Below are 23,160 nucleotides of genomic sequence, written 5' to 3'. Positions count from 1 at the left end.
TGTGCCTGCAGCAACTGGTTTTATGGTGCCAGTAACCCACCTTTGCCCGTTCTCCTGTCAGTATTAACAGTTCTGCTGGGTTTAGTAACTAAACTGTACGTGAAGGCCAGGAGCTGGATTTGGTCATCAAGATACACATCCATTGGGAGCATTTAATAAGTAGTGGGAGCTTGTCCCCACTATCACCCCCAGCTATTACAACCTTAAGGAATCAATGGTTAAACATGGTTAATACAGTATGTGAAAAATCCAAAGTACCATTGAGCTTATTCTAAGCCATTATTATTCAATGTTTTCTAATTTTTGGGTCTAAGTAAGGACTCTTCATCTTATGTTCTTGATATTCAATGCTTATTTATTTATTTTTATTATTTCTTTATTTTTTCTTTTGTATTTGCATATTTTGTTGTCTTTTGCAACCTGATCATTCTGCTTGGTGTGATCTTTCATTGATTCTGTTATGGTGATTATTCTGCGATGGATTTATTGAGTATGCCTGCAAGAAAATGAATCTCCGGGTTGTATGTGGTGCCATATATGAACTTTGCCTGCAGTTCACTTGATTCCAGAATAATAATAACACACCTAGCTTAGTGGGAATGAGCAAATATTATAACTGGCACAGCAGATGTACTTTAAGCAGAAAATTATTCACAGAATCGGGAAAGTTTTCTGGGGCTTGTAAAGGCTGTTGGCACATGAAAAGAATAATGTCTAGTCAATTTTCAGAGGTGAGGAATTTTTAAGTGCACTCATATCTTGACACATTCTGAAAATTGTGGTTGATTTTTTTTGGAGTAGACTTAGCTGCATTGAAGCAGTGATTCACTCGTCTCACCCTAGAAGTTGACAAGTTGATTAGCCATCATCTATAGGCAAGAGTTTACAGCTGGGTGAATCATCATTTGAAAAGGACAGAAATAAAAACTAGAGTCTCATTGAATTTCTGCATTAACTTGGAGCATGATGGGAATAGAAGCGTTTTTAGAAGAAATTATAGTAGGTTGGATATAGAAAGCTGTTGCACCAGCGGTAACGTGGTTGTTAATGAAAATAAAAATGCAAATCAGAAAAGGAAACACAACGCCTTCACTGTGATGCTTCACTCTTCCTCTCCGCTTCAAGTGAGAGTCATTTATGATCTTTTCCACGGGTCAGTTTGTGTTCTCGGAACTTTTCAGCCCCCTCTCTCTGATCTCCACGAGACAGCTTTCTGGACACAGGTCAAGATTCAAACTGTACTTCATGGGCTCCAACGGTTTCTGTAACACAAATATGCAGAAGCTGTGGAAAAAGTGAAATAATTGGAAAGTTTTGCTATCTGGAACATTTTGCCTGTGGAATCATTGTTCTCTGCCACCGTCTTGACCGGAAATGTGTAAAGAATGGAAAGATACGGGTTTTGTGTATGCAAAAGGGGTTAGTTTAATGAGGTAATATGTACTCGGTATAATGTCATGGTGGCCTCTTCCTCTGCTGGACTGTGCTATGCTTAATGCATTTGTTTTTACTCTCAGCTGAAATGTTAACACTTTTCTTTCCAAAGATGCTTAATTTTTCCATCATTTTCTATTTATTTTGATCCAACTGGGTGAGTTCCATCATTTTACCATTAGCTGCTCATTAAGCAGCCATAAATGTCTGATGTACTGATAACTATCCACAAAGAGCCATTACAGTTCCTCTTGCTTCAAGCTCTCCCTTTGTTCTACACATTCCCTCACCCTCACCCCACCCCACCCCCCATCCCAATCTTATCTCCTACTGAAAACAAGCTAGAAATCTCTTTTTCCCAGATCTGATAAGGATCAGAGATCCAAAAGAACAAAATTTTTCTTTCCAGATGACCTGCTGACTTTCTCAGCACAATTTTGTTTTGTTGTTCTTGTTCGTTCTGTCCCGGAATCCTATATCACCAATGAACTAATACTGGTTGAATGGGACCTGGACCGAAACTACAATTGAGAGTTTTATCTTGTTCCAATAAAGTGCAAGAACTGCATGGAACACTGATGTAAGCATTAGTTTACATTCAACATTAGGATTAAAGGAAGTTGTAGATTGTGCTGAGGTGTTAGTGTGCAGAATCTAATTAAAGTTCCAAGAAAAGTCCTCAAGATACTTGGAGCATAAGAGCAGGAGTAGGAAGAACAAAGTCTGTGGGAGATGTTGCCTCCAGTAAGAAAAATCTTGTTTAACTCAACAATGAAATATCTAGAAAGATAGCTAGAAAGTTGGGAGCTTTTCGCACCAGGGAGTTTTCAGAAGAAATGGGAGGAAATGGGAAATCACATAGAAAAGGACAAGGAGTGCCATTTTTCCAGGAAAAGAATTGGGATTTTACAGAAAGTTAGATTTATTGTTATTTAACTATATACATGTATACCAAACAAGCTGTTTCTCCAGACCAGGGTGTAAAGCACAATAGCACAGATAGCATACATTAACTTAGGAAAGTAAGGAACTACAAATGAATTGTGTGTAGATAAGCAAAGTAAGTGCATAAATTAAATATTGTAGAGTACAGTGCCAATTATCTGGGCTGTAACATTAAATAGTTTCATGTAGGAGAATGTGCCAATTCAGCAAGAACTGGCAATTATATGGCCTTGCCACTGTTTGTGTGTTGGAAGGTGAAGACACTGCAGTAAAAGCAGAGTTGGATCAGAGTAGGGCATGTGCCGATTGAGCTAGGAAGTTCATGCATTCTTCCACGAAAGTGTGGATGGCTCAGAGGCCTGATGGATATGAACAAGATATAGATGTGGGGAGGGGCAGTGATTATATTGGATTTTGTCTGTGGTAGCTGGAAAATAAAGCCAGAATATGGACCTTGTGAAATTGACCTTTGGCCATAATCCAACACCAAAAAAAAAAGCATTTTCTTTCAAAGAAATGCTGGAGTTAATAACATATCAAAAATCTGATAATTTGGTTTAAAAGACTTTATTCTCTAATGCAACACACACAAAATGTAGACTATTTATTTCCATAGATGCTGCCTGGCCTGCTGAGTTTCTCCCTCACTTTGTGTTGCTCAGGATTTCCAGCAACTGCAGAATTTCTCATGTTCATGATTGACTCCTCCACTGCAAAGTCTCTTCAAGGGTTGCCTACCCTGAAGAGGTTTAAATGTTCTCTTCAACATGAGTTATTTATTTATATTTACACAGTTTGTTTATTGATCCTGTTTACAGTTACTGGTCCATAGATTTGAGTATGCTTGAAGGAAAAAGAATCTCGGGGTTGTATGTGGTGACATGTATGTACACTGATAATAAATGTTGAACTTTGAACGAGTTCACCTGCTCCCGCTCGGTGATCTCTGCTGCTCTTCAGCTCTTTGCCCATGAACTCAACCAGACCCACTACCACAGCCACACATCCTTCCTTCCTTGGAGCTCGTCTTCACAGCCCTCTTGTGCCACATGGCTTCCTAATTAGATTCCTTCTTCTCCAGCCCTTGACCTTTGCCATTCACCTGACTTCACCTATCACCTTCTAGCTAGTTCTCCTTCCCTTCCCGCTCCTTTTTATTCCGGTATCTTCCTCCTTCCTTCTCAGTTTTGAAGAAGGGTCTCAGGCTGAAATGTGGACTGTTTATTCATTTCCAGAGATGCTGCCTGACCTGCTGAGTTCCTCTAGCATTTTGTGAGTGTCACTTTGAATTTTGAGCATCTGCAGACTTTCTTGTTTTTAATTCTCTAAAGCTCATAATTAACCATTCATTGAGCTTTATCATTCTAAGGCTGTTTATTTTAACATTGCAGCTTGTCACTCCAAATTTTCAAATGGAAATGTTATGTTTTTATTTTTGAAAGTTTGCTTGAAAACAGAAAACTGAGCATGATTATCATATGTTTTAAATGGCTAGTCTCAACCAGCACTTGTGACTGTTGAAAACAGAGTTTGTTTTGTAAACTTCCAAATGCCAAACAACACTGACAGTTGTGTTCTGTGAAAAAAATGGTGTAACTTTATTATGGTTAACATGAGAAATTTGACTTTGTTCCTTTCTGTCCATATATCTTTGCAGCAAACAGCTTTAAAGTAGAACTGGCAGAAACTTTTATATGATAAATGCAAATTAATAGGGCTTGGAGCCAAATAGAAACATGTTTTGCTTTATGTTCACTGCATTTTGAGTAAGACCTGAAAACTGTCCATTGTGTGTATTTTATTATCTCCATTCTTAAGCAAAGAAGTGAGGACAATATATCAAATGTCTGTCTTCACATCTGTCTTGTCTTCCATGAAAGACAGTACTGCACGTCTCAATGTCGCTGTGTTTGGGATGAATACAGATTGTCTTGTGTTTCCATGGAAATATGGCATTGTTTAATAATCATTGTACACTGCTTGAAGAGTCTGAGTGCTAAGAAAGGATTGGTAACTATTTCAGTAATCTGTATTTGTACAGTTTTTATACTTCAAAACCTTGAAAGGAATCAGTAAAAATTTTAATTACCCTAAAACACATGCATGAAAATCAGTTTGCTAATTATTGTGACAAATTCCAGATTTTGGTCTGTCTTCTTTCCAAATTGGCTTAAGTAATCAAGTATGTGTATTGGAACTACACTAACTGGATTTTGCACGTTAATAAATTACTTTGAAAATCCATCTGCATTCGATGAGCCTACTGGGAGGTGTGTCAACAAATAAGAAATTTTAATGATTAATCACTGCCATTTCTATTACTCCCAACCAGCCCCAGTTCTGGATTGTTGTTTTTGCTGTAATAATGCAGGACATTGCATTTTAAAGCAAAACTTGCTACTAGAATGAGTTCTTTTGTTGCGTTCCAATTGCAAATATTTATTCTACTGTGAAAATTTCCCTAATCTTCTCTTTCAAGTATTGTGCAAATGTTCTGCTTTCTCTCGCCCATGCTACAGAAGGAGTTGAAGAGTTTTTTATATAAAATGTTGTAACCCGCCCCCACCTTTCTGTACCACCAAAAAAAACCAGAACTTTTCTCGACTTCATCCCCAGAGTTCAGTGGCATCATTATCAGTGGCACTTCTGCTTGTGAAACTTGGAGCAAATTGGAGAGTGAATAGAGAGATACTTTAATCTTTTGAATGGCTTTGCATTTGATCACAGTATGTTTGGCTAGAAGGTTTGTTCTACTGTCTGTGGGTGCTTCTCTTTAATAGGCAACTGAATTGCAGTGTACATGTCTCAATTGAATTGGGCTGGTTTTAATTATTCATACAAATCCACACAGCCAGATAATGTTGCCTGTAAACCCACTCTTCCCCCCCCCCCCCCCCCCCCCGCCCCCATTCACCACTCCTTCCCTTTGTTCTGGGGCTGACAAAACTCCTTTTGCTCATCAGCACAAGGAGCTGGTCTCAGGTTTGACCTCTGAAGTTTTAAGCATGAAGCCAAGAGGTGCTGCTGCATGGCAGAGGTAATATTTTTTTGTGTGGAGAGGCTTGAAAGAGACTCTGGAAGTAAAAGTTTAAACTCAGGCAAACAGGAAACCCTTGCATCACACAGTGGGAGGAGTTGCAGCAAACTCTGCCAGAAATGGATTTGTTCCAAAGCCAAGCAGTGCCGTAACTTAGTGAAGTGTGTGACAGGATTGCAAAAACTTCAGTTCAAAGTGGTTAAATCCAAGAGCCAGGATCATGAAGAGGAAAATACGAATGCGGTTACCTTGGAAGCCTAAAATGGTACAGTTGGCTGTACTTTGATTTTTAGCAGTGGGGGTGAGGGAACAGAAGCCAGAAGGAGTATTCTTTATCACTGAATATGTTGGCTTTGGTGTAATGCAGTGATTGAAAAGTATGGCATTGCCTTTTCCGTTGACTAATAGATTTGTCTTCTTGGCTATTGAGTCCATTCAATTTTGCTTCCTCTTCATTTAAAAAAAATCCTGTTTATAAAATACTGTGATCACTGATTGAATGGGGGAAATTGGAGCAAAGGATTTACAGCATATTTACTCCAAAGCAAAGTGCTGCTCTTGCTGTGTGATACTGTGCAGTATCAAATGTGAATGATGACCGACCCCTCAAGCTTGTCAAGCTCTTGATCAAAAAGATGATAAAGATTTGATTCATGGTAATTAAACACGTCTTGCATTGAATAAATAGCAGTGCTATGTGCAAAATATCAAGTGGTTTAGAAGCTAGTTTATACATTGATACTAATAGCATTTATTTATTAAATGTCACTGTGAAAGTACTCTATCGTGAATGTGGAGAATGGGATTTGTACTAAATGGTTACCAGATCAAACCGTGATTTTGTTCCTTGCAGATCTAATGAATGTGTCCCTGATGTATTTAATGGCCATTTGAGCATTGCTAGAACATATTTCATACGATGTTTCTTTTTGAACAAGCACACAGTAGTTCCTTCCCTTCTGTGGACTTTCTTTAAACATTTGCTTTGTATTATTCCTCAACAGAAGGATTTACTGTTTTGCATTTTGATCTTCCACAGCACAATTCAATCCAAGACTGGGGAGAAGAGATAGAGGAAGGAGCTGTTTACAATGTTACCTTGAAGAAGGTCCAGATACAGCAAGCAGCCAACAAGGGTGCAAGATGGCTGGGGGTGAGTGGCCTCAGACTTTACTCTGCTGCAAATAATGCCAAATTCAAAATCATGCTCAACTTGCACAACTAGTATTTGTATAACTGGATAATTCTTGGAATAGCTATAGACTAGTTAGGAACTGTCAATCTGATTACATCAAGAATACATAACTAGATGAAAAAAAGGTGGGGACAGAGGGACTGGAAGAGAAATTGGAATGATGAGTATTGTTAAATTTTAAAATTTACAGATTCTCATCTCTCATTGGTCACTTTTATTACAGTATCATTTTGTGTATTTACTTTGGAGCAAACCCAGTGTGTAATTAAGCAATTAATTGATTGTTGCACAGAAATACATGTTTTTGGATGGTTCATATCCCCATCCACCAAACACTTGTTTATGTAAATAGAGGTGTTTATGTTGACAAAATGAGCAGGGGGTTGTTCACTCAGAGTAGAGTTTGGGGTTTGTTTTGAGAATCTTGACCTGCTGTTGAAGGTCCTGAATTCTGCATGGGATTTTCCCACTGAAGCAGTTTGCTGATCTGGCAACATCCATTTGCAGTTGGGAAGATATTCTACTGGGATTCCACTCCAGCTGTTTACAGAAATCATTGTGAATCAGCTTGATTGGGTTCTATTTTAACTTTGCATGGCACAGTAAGCAGATTTTAAACTCAAACTGCACACAAACAGAACCAAATATTTTTGGATTTTTATAGGTGGGCAGTGTACATGGAAGTTATCGTGAGTGGATAAGTATAAGGCTTTGTTGTTTTTGCTTTGAATTGTATTTATTGCTTCAAAAACTAATGCTGTGTGGCTTCCCTGTTACCGATTTATATGAATGTCAGTATTTGCAGCAGCTCTATTACTGTGTCCTCAGCAAGAACTAGTATTTAGACTTTGGGTTGAATCTCGGACTGCAAAGGTGCATTGTGCAGGTCATCTTAATCTTGTCCACGTACCTGTACTTCATCCTTTAACCCCATTCCCACTAAGCTTCAGATTACCCAGCTCCTCCACTCAGCCAGGACTGAGCTGAAGCAGCAGATGATTCTACCTCATCAGACCCTCGACTCCTTTACTATTTTAAAACAAAGATATGTCTTTTAAGCTCCCTTGCAGTTACTGGTACTTGATGTCCATCTATGTTGTCTCCCCTGTTTGAATTTCAGCAATCTGATTTCTGTGCCTCTTGTCGAAATATCAATGGAAACTGTGACTGTCATTCTATGCTGTAATGTGTTATCCTTGACAGGACCATGATATCTTCTGCTGTCTTTGTACTTTATCTTCTACAACCTCGTCCATTGTTCTTGAAATTCGTGCAACTGTCCAACTTCCAAATCTACACTGTTCCAAGTGCCTGCTTCATGCCATCGTTTCCCTGAACGATTTCTACTGAACCTGAATCCTCAAGTTATTTTTAGTTTGGTTTCTTGGTCCAAGTCCTATTTCTTCAACAACATTTTGAAACTCCAAGCACTGTCCTGGCTCTAAGCATCGACTGAATTCAGCACCTATGTTGACCCATAGTTGCAAACTGCCTACTTCTAGCAGCCCACCATCCTGCTTTCCTGTTTTAGTTCGGCCCCTCAAATTCTGCCTGATCTCCCAACTTTTTTCCTGTGCAGTATCTTAACTTCTTGACCTCTGGTTGTATATATGTATTATTGACCGTCTCTTTGTGTAAATTCATCTGATCTAACAACGTCTCTATCTCCTTTTTACTGAACTTAAAAGTCCTCATAGTTCTTCCTTGCGATGCAGCCTCCTGCTTCTTTCTGCTCCCCCTCTAACATAACCAGCCATGCCATCAGTTGCTTATGTCTCTCTCCTTGGACTCAAACCTTTGTATCTTTCCTTCCATCACTAATTTTCTGGTTTTCATTAAAGTTGTGTATCCTCTACTTGGCAATTGTTCTCTGCCATATTTGCCTTGATGTCCCTTTTGCTCTGTTTTCTTGTCCAGACCCTTTGCAAGAACGGGAGGGATTTAGAGAATAAGTGGTTCTAAAAGTGCTGCAGTTGTGCACAGAGCTGGTGGTAGCTAGAATCTTGCTGCTTATTTTTAATAAAAATAGTTTTTAAATAAATGTTCAAAAGTTATCATTAATCCATGACAGGAAGTGAATTCAAACAGGAGTAGGACAATACGTTGATCTGCTATTCTGTCTCTGCTGATCTAACTGGTCTTCCTGTGTTAGGAAGTGTGCAGACTGTTAAATTCTCAGAAGTATTGTCATTCATCCTGCTTTTTAAAAATTACTCCCATCCCTGTTCTTGAACTTCTTTTAAACCACTGTCTGTTCTCAGGATGTAAAAACCCCATGGAACTATTTTAAGGATCAGGATAATTTTCTTGACTTTGCCAACATGCTAAATCATGTGATTTGTTTATTATCAAATGACTTTATGGCAGTTTTCCACATATAAGTTGGTTACAGAGTTTACTACATTACTATAAATGCTGTACTTAAAATGCAGCTGGGGATGCCTTTAAAGGTAGTGAAGTTACTTGACATATCAGTAAAGTGGGCCTCAAAGCCTTTGGATTATTTTCCCAACCATTTTCATTCTTTAAAACCTGTTTGAGCCTACATTGTAAGGATTAATGATGTCCTTCCCCTTACCCTCCCGAAATAGAATACTTTTAGTAACAATGCACTGGAGAAGAGCATGCTCTAATAAATGTAATGCATAAATATTTCAAAGAATACACCTTCAATGCCATTGACCTCCTTCAAAATGCACATAGTTTGCAGCTTAACTGGTTAGGTTTACCTTTGATGCTGGCAATTATTAGGAGATGCCAAAATGTCTATTATCCTGTTAGTAGACTGCAGTCAGTCATTCTGATTGTTTTAGATGTTATTCAATGTTTCACTTCTGTTCTTGTCCTTCACTTCATTTTCCTGACGATGCAAGTCATAACAGTGGTTTTCAAGTTCACAAATGCCTTCTTATTTCCCTAATCTTGAAAAGTAGGTTTGGTGTATTTGTATGTCACATTCCTGATGATTCATAACCAGGAAGTTTTAATTCTGAAGCTTAGCCTTTTGTCTTAAATCTGCTAAAGTCTTAATCTATAAAGTTCTAATCCTTCAACACAGCAATCAAGGTGTTCAGTTTATAAGGATTTATCTGAATTCTCATAATTCTGTGCATTTGTCATTAATAGGATAACACCTTGTGCCAACTGTAGAGAAAACAGATTGTATAATAGCTATGTTGTTGTTCAAAAGTGAAGCCTTTGAAAGGATAATGAAAGACTATGCAGAATGTGGGTCCAAAAGGTAGTTAATGCCAAACAGTTAAAATGTCCATTGGGCTGACTGCCTGATTCTCGGCGGATTTGAAATATATAAGTTACTTATAAAGCATGTTCAGGATATGATTAATTCATCAAAGGTCAACATTGATTTGGTCAGATTTAAATTATTAACTCTACCAATATAAGATGTATGATGTGTTGTAGGGTCAAAGTTCAAAGTAAGTTCATTATCAAAGTACATATATGTCATCATATACTGATATTCATCTTCTTGTGGATATACTCAGTAAATCCAATGACCATAATACAATCAGTGAAAGATCCACCTGGTAGGGCAATAAATGTCGAGAACATGAGATGAAGAGTCCTTGATAGTGAGTCCAATATTGTGGGAATGGTTCAGTGATGGGGCAAGTTAAGTTATCTCCACTGGTTCAAAGACCTGATGGCTGAGGGGTAATAACTGTTCCTGAACCTGGTTAAGTGAGTCCTGAGGCTCCTGTACCACCACCTGGATGACAGCTGCGAGAAGAGAACATGACCTGAGTGGTGGCGGTCCCTGATAATGGATGCTACTTTCCTATGACAACGTGCTGTGTGGACGTGCTCAATGGTTGGGAGGGCTTTACCAATGATGGACTGGGCCACTGTGACATTGAGTCACAACTCAGCCAGATTTTCAGTCTCCCTCCTATTTGCTGATTTGTCACTGCCTTTGATTTGGCCAATTACAGTGGTATCATCAGCAAACTTAAATATTGCATTGGAGCTGGTTAACCTCACAGACATAAGTATAAAGTGAGTAGAGCACACAGCCTTGTGCAGATAGAGATTGTCGAGGAGATGATGTTGCTAATATGAAATGACTGGGGTCATTGTGATTTCAAGTGATGAAATCAAGGATCAAATCGCACAAGGAAGTATTGAGACCGAGGTATTGAAGCTTACTGAGTGGTTTTGAGAAGATGGTAGTATTGAATGCTGAGCTGCAGTCGATAAAGAGCATTCTGATGTATGCATCTTTGCTGTCCAGACGTTCCAGGGCTGACTCATCAGCCAATGAAGTAGCATCTGCTGTGGACCTGTTGTGTCGGTAGAAAAATTGGACGGGGCCCAAGTCACTTCTCAGGCAGGAGTTGATGTGTTTCATCGCCAACCCCTCAAGGCACTTCATACAGAGCAAACGGAGGGTAGTCATTGAGGCAGGTTACCACATTCTTTTTTGGCAGGTGTGTACCTCAAGTTGCCGAAGCACGAGATTCAAATGATTGGTGAATACTCCAACCAATTGATCAGACAGTTCTTCAGTACTTGGCCAGGTACCCCCATCTGGGCCGAATGATTTCCAGGGGTTCACCTTCCTGAAAGATGCTGTCTCTTTGGCCTCCGAGACAGAAGTCACTGCGTCATCAGGGGCTGTAGGAGTTCATGAAAGTTCCTCCATGCTTTGATGGTCAAGGCAAGCATTAAAAGGCTTTGAGCTCACCTGGGAGTGAAGCCTTGTTGTCACTTATGTTGCTTCATTTCCCTTTGTAAGAGGTGATAGCATTCAAGCCCTGCCCCCAATGTGGATCATCCTTCAGTGATTCAAATTCGGCCCAGAATTGCCACCTCGCATGTGGAACAACTTTCCAGAGATTGTACCTGAGCCTTTGCATCTTACTTGGGCACCAGACCTGAATGCCACTGATCTGATGCTCAGCAGATAGTGGATCTCATGGTTCATCCCGGGCTTCTGGTTGGGAAAGACTGAATCATTTTGTGGGGCTACACTTGTCTATGACAGTTTTTATAAAATTTGTGGCAACCATGGTTGCCCTGTCCACCGACTCGAAGCAATCCCATAGTTGCCCTGTGCCTCCTGCAACCACCTGTTTGTTGTCGTTATCTCCAGAGCCTTGTTCTTTAACATCTGCATGTAAATGGATTGAAGAAGGACAACCAAGGGATCAGATTTCTTGAAATACGGTCTGGACATGGAACGGTAGACATTCCTTATTGTAGTATAGCAATTGTCTAATGTTTTGGGACACTTGGTGCTGCAGGTTATATGCTGATGATAATCGGTCAGAGATTTCTTCAAACAAGCTTGATTGAAATGCATCAGGTGCATGGTTTCTTGTTTGGTGATGGCAGCTTTTAATATCTTGATTGCCTCTAATTAACATTAGCTTTTAGTTGCATGTGAACTGTGGTCAGGATCACGGAGGAGAACTCTCTTGGTAAGTAAAATATTCGGCACTTAATCATTAGATATTCCAAGTCAGGTGAACAAGAATACAACAAAACTGCCATGTCTGAGCAACATAAAGAACTTATTATGAAACACTGACTCCCAACTTATGCCTTATCCAAATCAGCCTTTTGGTCCATCCTGTGTATTGAGAAGCCTTTGGGTCTTACCGATGCATCCAGTGTGTCTGGAGTGAGCAGTGTCTGTGAAACACAGAACAGAGCAATTCCTCATTTCGTTCCGAAACAGCAATATTGCCCTTAAGTCCATGATGGGTAGAGGGAGTTTCATTCCTCTGTATCTGAGCTTGCCTTGGTGCTTCCCCCTTCCGTCTCTTTCGGCCATGGCAATGTACCTTCGTCCACTCAAAGGTGTCGTATCTGCATGCTTGAGAATTAAGTCCACAAGCCCTCCAGAAGATCCTGAAATTAGCAGTTCATTAGGACTGCTCAACAGTCTTTTGCTCAAAGGGAAATGATTGACTACAAATTTCAGTGAGAGTAATTCAAAGAAGGTATGTTTAGACGTTTTGTAAGCAGCATACAACACTTCGCCATGGTTCACTGGTGACATCTTGCCATGGATGTGTGCTGATAATTGTTTGCAAGATATTAACCAAGTTCCACTCCTGTTAACAGAGATTGCTGCAGCACACTCAGCTGCATAAAACTGTACTTTAAAGCAGTGATACTCCAGGTAAGTGAGGCAAATCCTTGGTCAGTTCTAAACTGGGCAGGTAAACTGTAAGGATTGTTTTTATCCAAGCTGGTGAAATCAAAGTAGTTTGTTGGTAATTGTTCCTTATAGCACTGTAAATGAGAGTAGACTGATTTGGTGTTACAGTAAGTAGTTGCATTAGATTTGCCTAGATTTCCCTGATCTAAACTGTTGAAACATTTGATGGAGGTAAAATCATACGTAGCTGCTTCAAATAAAATTTTAAAGTGAGGGGGTGCAAACAAAGTTATAATAAAAACGTTAAGCAAAACTCTTTGGAGTGCTGTTATATACAGATTTTTGAGTGCCCAATCATATAATGAGCTGATCAGAAATTGTGCTTCCGGATACAATTGGCTGAAGTGGGGAAAAATGCAGATGTTGGAAATCTGAAACAAAATTGGTAATGGAAATATCTCTCAGATCGCACAATAATCTGTGGCAAGAGAAATACATGGATTCTGGTTAACTGGCACATATCAGGACCAGTGCATTTTGGCCCAATTAAACAACTGCACAATTAGCAGAAGTTTCATGGAAATAGTAAAAAGTAGTAAAAAGGTACAAATAAAAACTAAGCCACAAAATGTGCTTTTTAATGAAACACAGAACAAATTAGAACATGACCAATAGTACTACAGTACTACGAAACTATTAGTTTGTAATAGTTATTGACGGAGGAATTTATCCAGAGATTGTAATGGATGAATTCCATGGATGAATCGGCGTAGACACCTAGTACAGATGATGGACTGCCTTCATACAATATCATTGATGATTACATCCACCAAATCTTCATTTTCATTGGAACATTCAAGATGATTGTTGGTACCTTCAAATTCTTCATAGTGCCTAACATGTTGATGTAGTGAAATAGTTTCATTTTCACTCCTGTCTGTTTCTGACATCTCCAATCCTAAATGCTTGAATCTGTAGTGAGCAAAACCGTTTGAAATTGTCTTATTGCTTATTTCTCGCCAATTATCTGTGACAAAGATCTCTGCTTTTTGAACATAAGCACACGCAAATGCCACTATTTTAAAAACTGTTCCTCTAAGCATGGTGTAGCGTCTAATGACCACACAACTGCACGCGACTGGCTAGTTAGAACCTGTTCGGCAAGTCTACTGCCCCAATAAAGCAGCATAAATGAAGAGAATCCTGGCAATTTTCTTGTTCTTTATGAGTTTGTCCCAAATATGAGCTGCTGTAACCAGAGTCCACTGTATTTAACGTTTAGGTTTTGGACCCTTTGTCTCAACTGGTCCTGAAATGTTAATTGTTCCTCTTTCCACATATGTTCCCTTGCCTGGCTAAAAATTGTGTATTGAAGTCCAGACAAAGTTTCTGAAGAATTAATTTAATTGTTTCTAAACTATTGGGAATTTTTGTCTTCTCAATCAGTTTGTGATTTAACAAGCTTTAAGACATTTTTGAAAATAAAAAATCTTTTGAGATCAGAATATGCTTGTGAAGTTCATTAAGACCTAAGTGGGGATGTTTTTTTTCTCGACGGCTTGAAAAGGGAGCTTGTTTTCTAAAATGAGTAGGAAATGTTGCCCAGAATCACAAGCTTGTGATCTAAGTACCCGAAGGTGCTTCTGTGCATATAAATGTTTGAAACATTTAACTGACTCAGCGTGGTAATGTCTACAACAAAGTTACTGGATTTCTGTTGCATTTATATATGGATGTTAATGAGTCTGCCAAAAGATTGCATCTTGTAGATCATTTTAATAATGGAACCATGTGGGTTCACTGACCCCATTGACTTTAAGCAAAATTGAATAGGACTCAACTGTTAACAAAGTGTGAAGGATAAAGGAAAAATAAATTTAAATAAAATATCATTGATTTGGATGTCCTGTAAATCTTGCTGCATTCTGTCCTTACTGTGCCCAGCACTTGTGCATGGGGCAGACGTGTGGTTAATCTTGGCACGTTGTCAGAGTGGGATAGAAATATTTTGAACAGATGTTTTAAAAGGCCAAGCAGTCACATTAAAAGTGCTTTAATACATTCAAAGTTACAGTTAATTTAGGAAATGTAGAACCATTCTAATATTGGATTTCAAGAATACAATGACAAATCAACTTGAAAAGGCGTGAGTTTCTTCATCACCATGTATCTAATCAGAACATCCGATTTTCATTTGAGTTTCAGTTTTGAGGTTTTGTTTGTTTTAAGTCTTGTGTTGCATTTTCCCACCTGTAACCCGCAGCCACTGTGTAGGGAATTTCAACATCAGTTTTGGTTCAAAAAAAATTCTGCTTGTTTTTTTTTAATACCAATTAACCCTACAGTCAGTATTTTAATTGAGTCACATAGAACACTACAGCACAAAAACAGGCCATTTGGCCTATCTAGTATGTCCCAAAATGTAATAGTCCAGATTTTATTAGTCAGTTTAAGTAAAGAAACTCTTGGGAGGCAGTGATCATAATATGATTGAATTCATTCTGCAATCTGAGAGGGAGAAGCACAAGTCACATGTATCAGTGATCGCAATGGAACAAAGGGAATTACGGAGGCATGAGAGAGGAGCTTGCCCAGGTGGACTGGAGGAGGATACTAGTGAGTTGAAGGCAGAACTAAGATGGCTGTAGTTTCTGGGATTAGTTCACAAAGCACAGGATAGATAGGTCCCATAGGAAAATGTTGTTCTCTAGTGGCAGGACCAGGCAACCGTGGCTGACAAGGGAAGTTAAGGACTGCATAAAGGTCAAGGGAAGGACACATAAAGAAGCATAAGTGAATGGGAAGTTTGATGACTGGGAACCTTTTAAAATCCAACAGAAGGCAACTAAAAATAGATATAAGAAGAGAAAAGATGAAATATGATGGCAAACTAGCCAATAATATAATACCAAAAACATTTTCAGTTATGTGAAGAATAAAAAGGAGATGAGAACTGATAATGGACCACTGGAAATGATGCTGGTGAGGTAGTACTGGGTGACAAAGAAATAGCAGATGAATTGCATCAGCCTTCGCTGTGGAAGACACTAGCAGTGTGCCAGAAGTCCGCGAGTGTCAGGGAGCAGGAGTGAGTGCCATTGCTATTACAAAGGAAAAAAAATTGCTAGGCAAACTGAAAAGTCTAAAAGTGGATAAGTCACTTGGACCAGATAGACTACATCCCAGAGTCCTGAAAGAGGTTGCTGGAAAGATAACAGATGAATTGGTCATGATCTTTCAAGAACCACTTGATTCTGCCATGGTCGCAGAGGACTGAAAAACTGCAAATTCACTTCACTGTATAAGGGAGGAAGGCAGAAGAGAGGAAATTATAGGCTAATTAGCCCAATCTCAGTGGTTGGGAAATGTTGGAATCCGTTATGAAGGATGAGGTTTCAGGGTACTTGGAAACTAATGAAAAAGTAAGTCAAAGTCAGCATTATTTCCTTAAAGGGAAATCTTGCCTGACAAATCAGTTAAGAGTTCCTCGAGGAAGTAACAATCAGGGTGGACAAAGAAGAGGCACGAGATGTCATTTTCAGGATGCATTTGATAAGGTGCCACACATGAGGCTGCTTAACGAGATAAAATCCTATTGCATTACAGGAAAGATACTGGCATGGACAGAGGAATGGTGGACATGTAGGAAGCAGTGACTGGGAATTTTTCTGGTTGGCTGCTAGTGACTAGTGGTGTTCCTTGGGGTCAGTATTGGGACAGTTACTTTTCACATTGTTTGTTAATTATTTATATTGTGGAATTGATGGTTTTGTGGCAAAGTTTGCAGATGATATGATGATAGATGTAGTGCTGAGGAAGCAATGCAATTGCAGTAAAAATTAGACAAATTGGAAGAATGGGTAAAAAAGTGGCAAATGGAATAAAGTGTTGGGGAATGTATGATGATGCATTTTGGTAAAAGAAACAATAGTGCAGACTTATTTAAATGGAGAGAAAATTCAAATATCAGAGGTGCAAGGGGGCTTGGGAGTCTTTGTGCAAGACTCCCAGAAGGTTAATTTACAGGCAAGTATAATGTTGGCATTTATTTCAAGGGGAATAGAATATAAAAGCAAGGAGATAATGCACTTGGAGTATTGTCACCAGTTTTGGCCCCTTATCTCAAAAAGGATGTGTTGTCATTGGAGACAGTCCAGAGGAGGTTCACGAGGATGGTTCTGTGAATGAAGGGGTTAACATATGAGGAATGCTTTGCAGCTTTGGGCCTATACTCACTGGAATTTAGAAGAATGTGTGGAAATTTTATTGAAACCTACCAAATATTGAAAGGACTAGATAAGGTGGATGTGGAGAGGATGTTTCCTCTGGTGGGGGTATCCAGACTGGAACACACAACCTCAAAATTGAGGGGTGACCTTTTAGAACAGAAGTAAGGAGGAATTTTTTTAGTCAAAGAGTGGTGAATCTGTAGAGTGCTGTTCACAGGCTGCGGTGGAGGCCGAGTCTGTGGGTAAATTCAAAGTAGAAATTGATAGTTTCCTGATTAGTTGGGGCATCAAGGGATATGGTGAGGAGGTAGGTTTTTAAAGTCCGTTCTGCCATTTCATCATGGCTGGTTGAGTGGGATCCGGAATCATCCATGATGAAAAGGCAGAGCAGACTCTATGGGCTGAATAGCCGAATTTTGCTCCTATGTCTTTGATGCACCATCAATAACTCTTGGAGACACGAGGCGAGATATAGGCTTTTATTGGCTGGAAGAAAGAACAAGCAGCAATTGACCACCACACTACATCCTGGAGACCGGGAGTCCCCAATCGCCAATCGCCTTTATACCGGGGTCTGTGGGAGGAGCCACAGGAGCAGTCGGGGGGGGGGGGGGGGGGCATGTCCAGACAGGTATATGTAGTTTACCGCAGTCTTATTATGCTTACCGGTCCCATTGACCTGCTTCTGGATCCTACCCGTCCCATCCATGTACTTACTCAAATTTCTTTTAAATGTTGAATCTGAAACCACATCCACCATTTCCACTGGCAGCTCATTCCACATTCTCACCACCCTCTGTGTGAAGCAGATCCCCCTCATTTCAGCCTTCACCTGTAACCAGTGACCTCTGGTTCTAGTCTCACCCAACCTCAGTGGTAGCAGCAAGTTTGCATTTAGCCTATAAATTCCCTTCATAATTTTGTATACTGTACCTCTATCACTTCTCCCCTCTTTCTCTTCACTCCCCTCACTCTAATTTAGGGAAACAATAGACAATGAGTTCAAGTTGGTTTATTATGATGGGCATACACATCTTAGGTAAATATGCTATGAAAAGCAACTTTGCAAGATTATACATGATTTAACTTTTGAATTACAAACTTAAATTAACACATTATTCATAACGTGCATAGCAAAACAAAGCATAATGTCCTTGGTTCAGGTTGAGAGAAACCTAGCCTGAGGTAGAATTGCGGTTTTGCAGGTTGGTTCAAGGACCTGATGACAGTGGTGAAGAAGATGGGCAGCACACGGCGTAGTGGTTAGTACAAACACTTTACAGCACCAGCAATCACCATGTGGTGTTCGATTCCTGCCGCTGTGTGTAAGGAGCTTGTACTGCATGGGTTGCCTGTGGGTGCTCCAGTTTCCTTGTACATTCCAAAGATTTAGGGTGAGTGAGTTGTGGGCATGCCATGTTGGCGGCATAATGATGGCGGCACTTGTGGGTAGTCCCTAGCACGATCCCCGCTGATTTGATTTGACACGAGCTGTGGCCTCTTCCTTCTTCTTGCCTGCCTATCACTTCTCCCTGGTGCCCCTCCTCCTTCCCTTTTTCCTCTAGTCCACTCTATCAGATTCCCTCCTCTCAAGTCATTCATCTTTCCCACTCCCACCTTTGTATTCTGACATCTTTCACCCTTCCCTTCCAGTCCAGAGCTAGGATCTCAGCCCGAAACACCGACTGTTCTTTTCCATATATATTGCCTGACTTGGCATTTTGTGTGTGTTGCTGTGGATTTCCAGCATCTGTAGAACTACTCAAGTTTTTGATTTAGTGCATTTCATTGTGTGTTTTGATGCTCATGGGGCAGAAAAAGCTAATTTTTAATCTTTAAATCTTTAAGATGTTGTTGAACTTTGAGGTGTGGCTGTTCAGGCTCCTGTATCTTGTATCTGATGGCAGCAACGCATCATAATCAAGTTTAATATCACCAGCATATGTCATAAAATTTGCTAACTTAGCGGCAGCAGTGATAATATAGAAAAAACAATTACAGTGAATATATATGTGTATATATTAAATATTGAAATTAAAAATAGTGCAAAAACAGAAATAATTTTAAAAAGTGAGGTAGTATTAATAATTTCAATGTCCAGTTAGGAATTGAATGGCAGAGGGGAAGAAGCTGTTCCTGAATCGTTGAGTGTGTGTTTTTCGGTTTCTGCCCTCTTTCTTCACGGTAACAATGAGAAGAGGGCACCTCCTGAGTGATGAGGCTCCTTAATAATGGAAGTTGCCTTTGTAAGGCACCACTCTTTGAAGATGTCTTGGATACTACGGAGACTAGTACCCATGATGGAGCTGATAATATTACTTACGATCCTGTACAGGAACATCCCCACCACCACCACTACCACTGTCTTGCCTTCTATGTAGATGAATCGATTTGTTGAGTCCAGGTTAGATCCTCAAAGATATTGATAACAACAAAAAGAGGGCGTGGCGTAAATGATGGTTGTCTTTAATGATGGATGTCATGCACAATGATTAGTCTAATCAATGCATTAAAGAGTAAGTATTAGGCAGGTTACCAGGAGAATTCCCCACCCTAACTGAATGTGTTTAGCTGAATTGGCAACTTCACTCCAGATATTTGCAGATATCATTACTGCAAATTTGGTGCAGCATTTGCTTATTAATGCACAATGACGCTGTTTTAAGTCTGGCATTAAACCAAGGTCCCAAATGCTCTTCTATACAGAGTGGAGTTCTGTTTACTTTTCTAACAAACATTTATCCTCCATCAGTTAAAAACAGACCTGTGAATCTTTGTACTTTGAATCTTTGATCTTACTGTGCAGAAAATGTTTTTCCCCGTTTTAGATCAGTTGGTGTTCCTTAATACCAAAGGAGGAAGGAGCTGTGTTCCGAGCATTTTTAAGGCATTGTGAAAGGAAGTTATTTCCATGCAGAATTGCCTGTCAGATATTCTGATGCTACATTTGTCATTTCGAGTAGGTTCAAAACTAGTTCTTTTTTGAAGATCTTGCATCGTGTTTAATTGAGATACCCAGAAGCTTCTGTAGATCCATTCTGAAGCTGAGTTCAGACTTTCAAGAACCCTGAGAATCTGTCGTGTAAAATACATTCTTAACGGCACATGTGACTCTCGAATCAAAGTGATTTGTTTTCTATACAAACTTGATGTTGCCTGACACAAATGATCTTATGAACTTCTAGTAATGTAGTAGTGGCGGGGAGGGGTAGATAAAAGGAAGTTGCTGGTAGGTAAATTTTATGCTGAAGCTGTCTAGTCTCCCATATTTTCCTCTGGGATCATAAAAAGATGGATAACATACTGCAAGGCCCAGAGATGATCTGTTACTGTGAAATGATCATGTTTAAGCCAACATCTTCAGTATCAGCAGGTTATTTGATCTTGAACATCACTGCAAGCCATTTTGATCTTGCCCTTCACAAATATTGGCTACTAGGTGGCCATCAAGGGGGCCCCATCTTTGTAACCAGTTCTGCCTTGGTTAACACTGAAGGCTAACTTGGCATGAGGTCGAGTAACCAAATCTCAGCCCAAGTCAGTAAACTGCAGTTCACTCGACTCCTTTGCTTTTTCAGCTGTGTACCATTTCAACGAGGTCAAGCCTGAATAGCTTTTTGTTATTGCGGAATCTTATTTTGCATCATTTGAATATGATGTTTTTCTGGTAAATGGTGAACACATGTTCAAACTTTAGGCATTTGGTTCCAACTAAATAATGTGAGTGATCCGACAGTCAAAGTGAGCAGTTGCATGCTCCTTTCATCCTACAGTTGCTCGGTGCATAATGAGCTCGTGGGCATTTTTATTCTGCAGATGTCCATTTTAGTTTGTTTTTTAACCGTGGACTGTAGAGTGAGATTGCTTGCTTGTTGTTCGTGAAGTGATGAAAATCTGGAGCTAAGCGATGAGTGCTTGGGAGTATTTGAATGAAAAATCCACAAAATACCCAGAAAATCATGCCAGCTATATAGAGTAAATCACCTAGATTTAATTTTCAGGTCAAGTTTCTTATTACATGCAATTTTTGATTTTCATTTTTATTTACTGAGATGCAGCACCAAATGGGCCCTTCCGGCCCATTGAGTTGTGCTGCCCAGTAATTCCCTGATTTAATCCCAGCCAAATCATGGGACAATTTACAATGACCAGTTAACCCATCAACTGCTACATCTTTGGACTGGAAGGAAACCGGAGCACCAGGAGGTACCCACATGGCTGAAGGGCAAACATACAAACTCCTTATAGGCAGCAGTGGGAATTGGACGCCGGGGTCACCGATACTTCAAAGTGTTGTGCTAACCCCTACACTACCTGCGGCCCAAATTGTTTGTTTTCCTTTTGGTTTTCATGTCATAACAACAAACGTCAAATTCCGAGGCAGCCGAACGCCAGAGAAATCCAGGCATGTCACATGATTATGTTAAACAGCTCTGATTCTGGTTTCCATACTGGATGTTCCATCTGCTCAATTAATCAAACTTGCCCTCCGTCAACTGCAGTTGAATGATACCAAAGCATTTTCCTCCTTTTGCAACTTGCCAGTTTCTCTTCTTACTGTTCTGAGGAACTTGGTTCCTTGACTGCATGTGATTCCTTCAGGGGCCTTGTACTAAAGTTGTAATCAGCTTTTTAAAGGCAAGCTTCTGCCAAGGATGACTGTAGCTTTGCTTGATGTCCGTGTGATTTTTGCATTCTGACATTTAAGCCTTTGAATTGTCTTTCTCATGTTTATACAGTCCTTAGCTTTGGCAGTCAAAGGATGGTATGGCAAAGTTGAAAGATTTTGTGTTGCATTATGACACTGTACAAAATTGGGCAGGCCTTCTAGCAAACGTCCAATGGATATGTGTAAACACCAACTAAGCCCACCTTCCCTGTTAAACATTGAAGTATTGAGGGCCCTTGTTATTAGCCCTAATGCTTATCTGATCCTGGTGGCTCATGGAATTCTCATTCCATTCTGAATGGAATTACTGAAATCTTGTTAAAAATGTAAAAGGAAGGAATGAGAGTGTGCTTCTCCATTCCACCTGGTATCCCTGCTATTCTGTTAGCGTATTTTTGATATGCACCTCAACCCCATTTACCCTTAGTTCCTTGTTGCCTGCCTTAGGACATTTAAAATATTTCCCTATCTCTAGCTGCATTTCTGTACCATCAGCATTGTTTTGGGGGAGAAGTTCCCAAAAAGGAGGGGGGAGCTGTTTTTGTGAAGGATAATTATGAATTTGTATCAGGCATATCTGGTGCTATCATTGTATTTGTCAAGGTAAAAGGCAGAAGAGTATTTAAAATCTGTATTTAGTTGTGGCTGCCTTTTTCATTATTTATATCAAAACTATCCTGTGCAGTAGCTGCAGTAATTGTTTACTACTTGAGTAGTTCAAATTGAAATCTCTGTTCACATTATACATTGTGGAGGGAGAATCTATGTTAATTAGTTCAGTTTGCCTGCAGAGGAGCAGACACGACTGCCTGATTATATCCTCATTTTGCTGCATGCATTTTCCGATGGGTTTACCATTGACAAAAAACTACTTGCCATCAGCTTTCCCGTACAGTGGTCCGTATTTTTGTTGGTTCTCTCCCCCTGCTACACCTCTCTCCCCCTACCACACCTCTCTCCCCCTACCACACCTCTCTCCCCCTACCACACCTCTCTCCCCCTACCACACCTCTCTCCCCCTACCACACCTCTCTCCCCCTACCACACCTCTCTCCCCCTACCACACCTCTCTCCCCCTACCACACCTCTCTCCCCCTACCACACCTCTCTCCCCCTACCACACCTCTCTCCCCCTACCACACCTCTCTCCCCCACCACACCTCTGTCCCCTAAAATGCGCGCACACTCACACGCACTTTGAATTGTGGAATCCAGCTCTTGAAATGTAAAACAGATGTGAAAATATCAAGGATTAAAAAGCATGCCTGCAGCAGCAATCACCCACACAGGCGAGCAGCAGCCAGCCAAAGTGGATAAGCTATAATTAAGAAGTAACACGCAATCCCGTCTTCCAGTGAAGCGGTGCTTCTAAAAGCCGGTTGTGTAAATTATGGTTTTATATTTATTCCATTTACCTTAACACTTTGATCAAGCTTCCCTTAAGATGACACTGGAAATGATTTTAAATTATAACAAAGGCAAGTACCGAACTGGTTGTGACGTGACATGTAAATTAGTGGAGCA

General features: G+C 40.0%; 1 protein-coding gene across 5 annotated transcripts in view; it reads left to right on the top strand.

Annotated features, from left to right (window-relative positions):
- The window catches only part of rgl1 (ral guanine nucleotide dissociation stimulator-like 1), a 166,150-nt gene that overhangs the window by 98,495 nt on the left and 44,495 nt on the right, over positions 1-23,160 (top strand). For 2 of the 5 annotated variants that reach the window (XM_059984834.1, XM_059984831.1), the window contains exon 2: positions 6,456-6,569. In XM_059984834.1, coding sequence (XP_059840817.1) covers positions 6,456-6,569 — 114 coding nt within the window. Of the gene's footprint in view, positions 1-5,392; positions 5,417-5,525; positions 5,682-6,053; positions 6,073-6,455; positions 6,570-23,160 lie in introns of those variants that run through there. The other 3 variants (XM_059984835.1, XM_059984832.1, XM_059984836.1) reach the window with 3 other exon arrangements.

This window comes from Hypanus sabinus, chromosome 11 (genome assembly GCF_030144855.1).
Source record: "Hypanus sabinus isolate sHypSab1 chromosome 11, sHypSab1.hap1, whole genome shotgun sequence".
NCBI lineage: Eukaryota > Metazoa > Chordata > Chondrichthyes > Myliobatiformes > Dasyatidae > Hypanus > Hypanus sabinus.
Note: the sequence above shows the minus strand (reverse complement) of the source record. Positions and strands in the feature narration are given on the sequence as shown.